The 10785-nt window shown below is 37.8% G+C and overlaps 1 protein-coding gene across 1 annotated transcript in view; it reads right to left on the bottom strand.

Annotated features, from left to right (window-relative positions):
- Positions 1 to 5158: 5158 nt before the first annotated feature.
- The window catches only part of LOC309977568 (rho GTPase-activating protein 7-like), a gene marked incomplete at its 3' end in the record, with an annotated part of 191275 nt that continues 185648 nt past the window's right edge, over positions 5159 to 10785 (bottom strand). Inside the window, 2 exon segments of the mRNA XM_082863708.1 lie at positions 5159 to 5189; positions 5191 to 5234. Of these exon segments, the coding sequence (XP_082719834.1) occupies positions 5159 to 5189; positions 5191 to 5234 (75 nt within the window).

Genomic DNA, 10785 nt, shown 5'->3' with positions numbered 1-10785 from the left:
TGTGGCTGTATGTTGTGGCTGAAGTTGGACAAACAAACCAACCAATGAACACAAAGGAATAGAAAGAAGAGAAAACATTGGTAGGTCTATCAGTGAGACTCCTAGCAGGAAACAGATGGCACCCTGGGTAAACTGAGGGGAGTTTAGTAACAGAACTATTGATAAAGGTGTAGGGGAACCACAAGGCAAGAGGAGAGAATGGTTGTCAGAACCTGGTAACCTGGGTGGAAAAGGCCAGCAGTGACTCCTCGGGAAGCCGAGTGGGGAATAAACTACCCAACCTCACAGCCGTACTGTCCTCCCAACCGTCAGTCTCTTGCTGGGCCTCCTCACTGGTGCGACAGGAAAACTGAAAGGAGGGCAGCCCATTGATTTTGCCCACACTGGTCTGCCTGCAGGTCACAGAGCTGGGGAGAAGCAGGGTGGAGGGTGGGTCTGAGGGGTGAACTGGGCATATCCAATACCACATACCACACCCAGATTACAAATGGCCCGCTACGTCAAGCAGGAAAGTTTGATCTTATCCTGTCATTAGTAAGGAGGCCCAACAAAAGTTGAAGTAGAAAACGATATGATCAGGTGATGCTTTTCAAAGATAACTTCGGTGACAGCGTAGAGAGTGAACAGGTGTAATGATCAGTTAAGGCAGGGAAACAGCTCTGGATGCCGTTTCAAAGTCCAGTGCAAAGTGAAGGCTGCTTAAAACAATGGCAGAAAGAATGGACACGGGATGATTAGGGGGCAGTGTTGACAGGACTGTGTGCAGGAGGTCAGGGAGGGAGGATGGGAGCTGGGTAGACAGGATCCAATTACCCCAGGGTCTAGGGATGCTGGGGAGTCCTAGGAAAATGGGACTCAGGGTGTACATTTCTTAGGGACTAACCTTTTGTGAAAATCAAAGATTATCTGTTCACTAGAGAGAATTTCACCTTAATTGAGCTAGGAATTTCTAAAGAGATGTTACAATATGGCCAAGTCTGCCTATGCTATGATGACCTCTGTCTGAATTAACTTACTCAGAGGCTTTTGGAGAAAGTGATCTCTTTCTTCCACATGGACAACTGGCTCCGCTGTTAATTGGTGCCCCGAGGAAGCATTTAAGAACTCTTGGAGCATGGGAGGGAGGGAGACGCAAGAGGGAAGAGATATGGGGATATATGTATATGTATAACTGATTCACTCTGTTATAAAGCAGAAACTAACACACCATTGTAAAGCAATTATACTCCAATAAAGATGTAAAAAAAAGAACTCTTGGAGCAGACCAGAGCAGCAGTAACACAGCTAGCTTCTATTTGGCTTGCACACATACTGGTTATAAGCATAACTCATTACCATAAGAAACAGCTACCATGTTTTAGAGCCTACTTTGTGCCAAGCATTGTTGCCTTACAATAACAACATGGCAACTTCTTTATTTATACTTTAGAAATGGGACAATGAAGAGGTTAAGTAACTTGCTCAAGGCCACATGGATAGGAAGCAGATGTGCTGGAAAATATATCAATGGCACTGGGCCCACTCTTTACAGATTCTGGTGGCATAAGGGAAGTTAAATGAAATTATTCTGTGTTGGATACAATTACACATATTGATACTTGTGTGATTAATTCTGATTTTTAAAAACAAATTTATTGGACTCTATTTCAGATCTGGAGAATACACATTCCGATATAGAATTTCTTGAGAACAATATTTTTATTTGATTCTTTTCTTGGGAAGCTTTCTGAATAACCTGGGTTAAGAATTTTTCAATTGAGAAGAGGAAAAGGGGGACGCTGGCCCAATGAAATATGCTCAGCTAGAGTTTGAGTTCCTTCCAGCCAAGGACCATGCCTTGTTCATAACTGCTTCCTTGATAAAACCTAATATGATGCCTACTATATGTTGCTGTTCAGTAAGTATTTGTGGAATAAATGAACCAATGGGATGCTGTTTCAAAATAGTCTCCCCTTGGAGGGTTTTGTCACAAGCAGCAGAATGATTCCACTAGGCTGAATTTACACAGCAGCACGGATCAGAAGAGAAGATGGTTACTTAAAGCACACACTGGGGCTTCCCTGGTACCACAGTGGTTAAGAATCCGCCTGCCAATGCAGGGGACATGGATTCGAGCCCTGGTCCGGGAAGATCCCACATGCCGCGGGGCAACTAAGCCCGTGTGCCACAACTACTGAACCCATGTGCCACAACTACTGAAGCCCGTGTGCCTAGAACCTGTGCTCTGCAACAAGAGAAGCCACCACAGTGAGAAGCCCACGCACTGCAATGAAGAGTAGCCCCCGCTCGCAACAACTAGAGAGGGCCCTGTGCAGCAACAAAGACCCAATGCAGCCAAAAAATAAATAAATCTATGAAAAAATAAATAAATAAAGCACACTCTGGGGCAACCACACAACTGCAACTCAAGAATTATTAATGGAATGTTCCCAAAATGATTTTGTTTAGAGCTTCACAAAGCCTGGTGGAGTTGGTTCCAGTTGGCTTGGATGAGAGGTCACATAGATTAAAATAGATTTTCTTAATAAGAAACAATAGGCTACATTCATCTAGCAAAACAGAGGGGAAAAAAAAATGACAGGCCTTATGGGTGGGAATGAAGCTTAACCCTATTTAGAGGCTCAATTAACCCCCAGAAGATTCAGTGGGTCCTCTGCCTTCCTTGCCATTCCTCTGTCTAGCAGAGCTTAAAAATAGAGATTCACAAAGAGGAATAAAGAGATTCACATTTGTGTATAAAACACTCAAAATATTTTAAATATGGCATAATAAATTTTAGAAATAGAAGAAATTGATTGGACTTTCATGGTCCTTTAAAACTTTTTGAAATAAATCATACTGTCTTTTGAATTGGCAAATCCGTTACCAACTGAATAAAATATTCAAACATAACCCTTTATCTTGACATATAAATTCATTGATTAAAAAATCATTTCTTTCTTATATTTATATTGTCAAACAAAATTGTGTTTCCTCTTAAAATAATCAGTACATTCTCAAGAAATCTAAATTAAAATCCATTGTGGAGTAAATTTCCATCATTCTAACATTTTAATACACAGAAGCCAGGTTCTGCAGAAATCAGCCCATCCTGGGTTAAACATCAGAGATGGGACATCCAGGGGCCTGGTTAGGTCATACATATCCATTGGTGGATCCTACCTTTCACAGATCATCTTGCAGAACCTCTGTGAAAGGAAGTTATCAACTTTTAAAATTTGTGCCCCAGCAGTATAGAAATGACCAAAAGATATCATTAAATAGTGACAATTAATTTCATGTTTTTGTTTTTGTTGGGGAGGAAAATATCCAGGATTATGACAAAAAGTGGTGGTTGCATTATATTTATGCTCTCTGTTTAATTAGCTCTTTGTTTTAATAAAATTATCTTTAAGAGAAGGTTGATAACTGAAATGCTTCTCCCTATTAGATTGACATCATTTTAGTGGCAGAGGGAGAAGTCTTTGCTTCTCCAGTCCCTCAAGCAATGGCATTTCCATCCCTCCTCACTCTTTCCCTCCAGCCAAGAATTCCTATTCTAATTTTCTCCTTGGGGTATGAAAGAATTTGCTGATTTTCTGGAATAAGATGACAACTTTGCTCTGTTACACACTTTGTTTAAATTGCAGCCACTTTTGCGAATTACAGAGAATGTCACAACTCAAGATAAAGCACAACTTTGGCTAAGTTTCTTTTTCTTTGTGATGCAAATGCTCTCTTAACTATTTATGTCTTGTCCTAATGCGATAGCTGATACATCTATTATTGAAGGTATTAGAGCTCTGGAATGGTAATTTGAATTCGTTTAGTATATATTATTAATCCAAGTAATACCAATGCATAGATAAACTAAGCAGTTTTTCTCTTGAACTGACACGTGATGCCAGTTCAATATTTTCCTTCTATTCTGAAGGCTTACCTTTCAACGTATTAGAGAGAAGAGGCCAGACACAGCCTAAACAGAGGAGAACACTTTAGCTCATGGAAGAACACAAACTATGAAAACTTGTGTGTGAAAACTATCTGGCAGCAAAAATCAGATCACTGAACTTGACAGAGAACATTCCCCATATAACAATCTATCAGATCAACTCAAATGCGTTAGTGTAAAGTCACTTGAAGTCGTGACACCTTTTAGATGATACTCTAAACTTTTAAATTGGCTCCAAAATTACACACGTCTAAGAGCTAAGTGATATGCTTCAAGTTTGGTAAAGCACCTTTAATCAGTTTTTTAAAAAGATGATTATTATTACACAGAAAACATAAGACAATATTGAGGAGGATCAAAAGATTTTTAAAAAGCACATAATTCCATCAATTCAAGTCTAATTTTTCATATTTCTGTATTTCTCATTAGTCCTTATCCATTTCCCATAATACTGTTAAGTAGTTATAATCATAGCACAAAGCATAGAAAATATTATAATTTTTCTCTAGTACAACTATTCATATTGCTTTACAATTATATTTTTGATGGTATCAGCTTTAAACAAGTACATCTTTTTCTAGGACTACTAAATAAGCTACTAAGATTTTTAAAAATCTTGATAATTATAGTCTTCCTTCAGTATCCGCAGGGAATTGGTTCCAGGACTCCCTGATGGACACCAAGATCCACAGATGCTCAAGTCCCTTATATAAAATGGCCCAGTGCTTGCATACAACCTACACACATCCTCCTGTATACTTTAAACTCATCTCTACATTACCTGTAATACCTAATACAAAGTAAATGCTATGTAAATAGTTGCCTTTATGGCAAATTCCAGTTTTGCTTTTTGGAACTTTCCGGAATTTTTTGTTTTTTCAAATATTTTCAACCCAGGTTTGTTGAGTCTGTGGATGCAGAACCCATGGATACGAAGGGCCAACTGTATTAACAACCGATGTCCAAAGACCATTCCTCAGTACACTGAATGACATCTAATTATTTTCCTCAAGAAAAAAGTTGTGGTTGCAGTTACAGTTAATGCTACAAGAAGTACACACCTTATTCTAACAAAATGTAATCCTATGCTAGAAAACCATATTTTTTCCTACATTTTGAGCAAAACTTATTTTTCAGGAATTCAACCATAACTTTTGCCCAGAGACTGACAAGATGTATACATTTTAGATATTTAATAAAATATCTATACGAAGATGGAATTTTATTCTAAAATAGGTAGGAGTGAAAACACAACCAATGTCAACTTACCAGCCTTTTCCTTCTCTGAAGTACCTGGAATAGCCTGAAAGAGAAAAAAAGCCACAAAATTGTGGTATTATTAGAAGGAAACAGCAAATAACTTTATTAGGAACAAAATGATGTCCCATAAATGAAGCAAAAATTAAATAGAACCTGACACTAGAAATATGAGAGAAGAGGAACTGAATAAATATTTTTTCCCAAAGAAGGCATACAAATGGCACATGAAAAGGTGCTCAACATCACTAATCATCAGGAAAATGCAAATCAGAGCCACGATGAGACATCACCTCATACCTGTAGAGTGGCTCTCATCAAAAAGACAAGAGATGACTAGTATAGGCAAGGATGTGGAGAAAAGGGAACCCTTGTGCACTGTTGGTGGGGATGTAATTTGGTGCAGCCAGTATGGAAAACAGTATGGAGCACAACTACTGAGCCTGTGCTCTAGAGCCCGCGAGCCACAACTACTGAGCCCGTGCCATAACTACTAAAGCCCTCGTGCCCAGAGCCCGTGCTCCACCTTGTGGAAGCCACTGCAATGAGAAGCCCATGCACAACGAAGAGTAGCTCCCACTCGCCGCAACTAGAGAAAGCCTACGTGCAGCAACAGACCGAAGGCAGCCAAAAATAAATAAATGAATTAATTTATTAGAAAATGAAAAGAGGATATCAAAGAGGTATCTGCACTCCCATATTCATTGCAACATTATTCACAATGGCCAAGATATGGTAACAGCCTCAGTGTCCATCAATGGATAAATGGGTAAAGAAGATGTGGGGTGTGTGTGTGTGTGTGTGTGTGTGTGTGTGTGTGTGTGTGTGTCACGGTATATTATTCAAAAATGAATAAGAAGGAAATCGTACCATTTGCAATAACATGTACCTTGAAGGCATTATGCTAAGTGAAATGAGCCTGACAGAGAAAGACAAATACAACATGGTATTTTTAATATGTGGATTCTTTAAAAAAAAAAAAGTGTGCAACTGATAGTATGAGAGAGTAGAAAAGTGGTTGCCAGGGGCTGGTGGAGTGGGGGAAATAGGGAAGGATTAGTAAAAGGGTATAAACTTTCAGCTGCATGATGAATAAGATCTGATGAACTAATGAAAGCATGGTGATTACAGTTGATAACATTGTACTATATAATTGATATTTGTTAAGAGAGAAGAACTTAAATATTCCCACCCCCACAAAAAGTATATGAGGTGATGGATGTGTTAATTAACTAAAGGGGGAATCCTTTCACGATGTATACATATATCAAATCACTACAATGTACACTTTAAATATCTTACAATTTTATTTGACAACTACACCTCAATAAAGCTGAAAAGAAAAAAAAAAGAGTTGTGGAACTATTGGTAAAGTCACTAGAGCCAGTTATGCTAATGCTAAATCAGTCATGTAATTGTTTTCCTCTCTGAAGACAGACCCATCTTACCCTTAAAAGATACTGGCAGTAAATGAGACTAAAACCACGTTTGAATTGGGGTTGAGTTTTTGTGGTTCGATTTCTTTGTCCTATTTTGGGAGGCAGAAAAAGTAAATTGTTTGGTTAGTGTCTGGGCTTTCAAGTCTCTGCTCTGTCCCCTCGAGGTTCAGATTCCTCCCTTATAAAAGGGGGATAAACACCTCTACTTCACAGGGCTGCTGAAAGGACTAAACGTAGTAGCTTCTGTAAAGCACATGAGGTCCCTGGGAAAAGGGAGCTGCTCTTACTATTTGTTACTATGGGCACTGGGCCAATGGACCAAATTACTGATATGAGAGGTTTATAAGTTCAATTTCCAGTATCTATTATCTATCCCTATTATTTAGAAAATAGAGTTCAGAATGAGAGGTCTTTAACAGACTTTAAAGTAGAACAGTATAGTTCTACTCCTTGTCAATATCCTAAAACAAACTAAGGAAGTGAGCTTTTGGTTGCCATTCACCTCAGTTACTCGTGTATAAAATACAGCTAACATGAGTGTATTAACTGTTATTGGAAGCCTTTTATAAATCTATCTGGCCCACTGGGATTTGACGCCTTCTACTCCACAGCCACTGACCACATAAGATGTCTACAAGCATGTCTCTCTCCCCTTATTTAGGGGACAAAGTCTTCAGAGTTGAAGTAAGAAAACTAGGCTCAAATGGGTAATTAATTTTGTTGCAAATGTGTGTATGTGCACACATATGTGTGTGTGTGTGTGTGTGTGTGAGAGAGAGAGAGAGAGAGAGAGAGAGAGAGAGGAAGGCTCAGGTGCACCTCTGTTGTAGATCAGCCTAAGGAAATGATAATATCAATCTTCATTTCTGGAAATATCAAAGATCAAGACACCTATATCTTTGTGAGATATTGATTATTTTTGAGATCCTCACCTTTGGAATTTACAGGATTTGGAGATTGAAGTAATTTTTCAAATAAGGGAAAAAATCTTTCTACAGATAAAAAAATAGAGGGTTTTTTTTTGGCAAGATTGATCTATAGTGAAAGCATATTTTGACTTAATCTTGATCTACATTTAGTTGTTCACTTTTTGTTCTCTGGGTGTGAACACTGACTCTGTGTCCTGGCAAAGATGCAGCCATGAAGAGAATATTAGGTTATTAAATGGCAGAGTGGAGAACCATGTCCAGAGACCAGGGCATCAGAGGGACTGTATAGGCTGTAAGCATCTTCCTCAGCATCCTTTCATTTATAGCAGGATCATCGGATTTTTCCTTTGTTTCAAGAACTTCTCTGGTTCTATACTCCCTTGACAAGAAAGTCCTCCTACAGTTTTAGTGATGTTTGATTACTTTTTATGTCTATATTTGGGGAAAGGTCTAAAAATGGAATTAAATCCATACTATATATTATATTTTAAGCCTAGCCCCTAGATTTGCCCCCTGACTGGAGATCAGGGCTTTTAAATTAAATTTTCTCCTTTGTTTTAAGCAAATAAACAACAAAACAAAACAGAAACCCTTTCATTGACAAGACTGTAAAGGTTGGTGATAGGTAATTAAAGGACATTCATGGAGAAAGTCCCTCAGTGTATGAAGAGCTAACACTTACTAGGGTCTCAGAATGTACAAAGTACAGTTTTAAGCTCTTACCTGCATAAACTCACTCAATCCTTAGACCAACTCTGTGAAGTCTTAAAAAATAGAGTAACTTTTGCAAGGTCACAGTAATGGAATGGAAGCCAGGACACAACAACTGGCATGCTGACCTCTGAGATCACTAACACTAATTTCAAAATACTAATCAGAATATTTTGAAATGAAGGAGGAGAAAGGTTTGGAGAGGTCCTATGAGAAGACATTGACTTAGATTACAAAATATTTGTGCAGGAGTATCTGTATGAGACATTTAGAAATTCTCTAAGTAAGCTCTCTCTTCTTATAGCTAAGGCATTTTAGGCAAATTGAATGTCTTACACCAAATCACAAGTTGACCAGTGACAGGCCTTTTCCATATTTTATTCTACTTGATTACAAAATGTGTAACCAAGCATGGATAAGTAAATATTTAATAAAGATGGTAATCAATGAGTTACCCTACAAACAAAAATATTTTAGCCTCCATATAGCCAAAGCCAATACGTCATGTAGACAATGCCAGTTACTTTAGAAGCTTACCCCATGTTCTGCATGAATCTTTAAGCTACCAAAGCTCACTTCCATTAAATAACTTCAATGGCCATATTATTATGTGGAGAAAGAAAAGTCAAAGTTTAATGTACCCAAGATTTAATAACTTCTCTTTTAAAGTAAAACCACATAGTAATAACAGCTGGATATCCCTCAGCTGATTTATCTTTGAATTTGAGGGAGAATTGTCTCTTTAGAAAATGGTTTATGAATACATTGATTAGATTTGTGAAATTTCCCAGTGTTGAAAGGCATTAACTTAAAAAAAAATGCTGACACTTGGTTTTCAATTAAAGCTATTGGTTGATTCTTAATTAGATGCCTCACGTTATTCTATGTACAAAAGCTGTAAGCAAAGTCTTCTTCTTTGTGGAATTCACAATCCAATTGACGAAGATACATGAGAATAGTTCCATGCAGAGGTTGCTGAATGACAGTGATTAGCACCCTCATTGGTGTGACATTAATAGGTATAGGAAGATAGTAGGTAATTAGGACTACCTGGGTGGAAATGGAATGGTTTTCCTGGACATTGAACCCATGGGGAGGAAGTGCTAGTGAGGAGATTTCTTTTTGTCTTTGACTTCTGAGAAGTGGCATGGCTAGATCTGGGATCATGTCCTGAGGTTTCATTGTCTAATATCTGTTCCTGGGTTTGGGGAAAAAACATTTCATGCAAGTTGCCTGTGTCATCTGGTACAGAGTAGGTGTTCATCAAACCTTTGTGGGATTAAAATGCCAAGTGTGTATTTGTATATATAGTTTAAATAACATGTATGACTTGCTTATGAGAAAGCTCCCATAAAAAGCATATTTTTGAATTCATTAGGGGTTTTTGTTAATAGCTGCCATATGTTTCATTTGAACTGTATCCTCAGGAAGTGATTTAACATTTCTGGCAATAAAGCAATTAAAGAGGATTTTCCTGCTGGCCATATGGGTTCGCTGTAACTTCATATTTTCTTCTCTCATTTCTCAATGGAACAAAGGGAAGTCTACTAATAACTTCCAAATGAGAGAAGAAAATTATTCATGGTCTTCTGTTATTTTTCTCTGTGATATTCAAATGATAGGATAACAACTTTTCCTATGGCTGTACTGACCCTCCTGTAGTTCTCCACATGCAAAGATTTTCATTTATGTTGATTTGTTAAGGTATTTTACAATTGAATTTTTAAAAAGCCATTAAAGAGAAACTTTTTAGTAAAAGGGGAGGAAACAATTTGCTTTCTCTAAATGAGGTCTTTTAAAGCTGTGTGTGGGAGCCTGGACTGTGTGTGTGTCTGTTTATGTTTTTAGACATGAAATGTGGCTGGGGAAATGCTCATTTTGACGTGCCCTGCGGAAATGTTGTAGACATATGTTGATTCATTTGGTCTGTTGCTAGAATGGTTTTCTGCACTTACAGAAGGACCTCAGCTGGATACCTTTTAGGAATTTACACCAACTACACAGAAGCTGCTAACATAAATGGTAACATAAGTAATGGGTGTCGTATCTGAATCCATTTTCGTATAATGACAATTGAAACATTCTAATTGATTCAATTTCATCTTCATGATTTCAGGTGAAAATAGAGTAGGATTTTTCCTCTTTAACATGTTAGTTTTATTAATATGTCATGTCATATAAATTATTTAATATAAATTAATACATATAATATATTTTATATAAATGTATTTATATATCACCTATATAAATTATTTTCTTCTTAGTGTTTTATAATCGGGATGATAGACTACTACCATTAAGAAGGCCCTTTGAGGGAATTCCCCAGCGGTCCAGTGGTTAAGACTCTGTGCTTCCACTGCAGGGGGCACGGGATTCTATCTGGCTGGTCCCACAAACCACGCAGCACGTCCAAAAAAAAGGCCCTTTGAAAGTCAACCCCTTCAAATAATGGACAGGCTGAAAGATTCTACTTGTAGGTTCCATGTAGGGAAAAAATGCTACCACTTATTTCGTGCTT

This window comes from Leucopleurus acutus, assembly GCF_964270905.1.
Source record: "Leucopleurus acutus genome assembly, chromosome: 21".
Lineage (NCBI taxonomy): Eukaryota > Metazoa > Chordata > Mammalia > Artiodactyla > Delphinidae > Leucopleurus > Leucopleurus acutus.
Note: the sequence above shows the minus strand (reverse complement) of the source record. Positions and strands in the feature narration are given on the sequence as shown.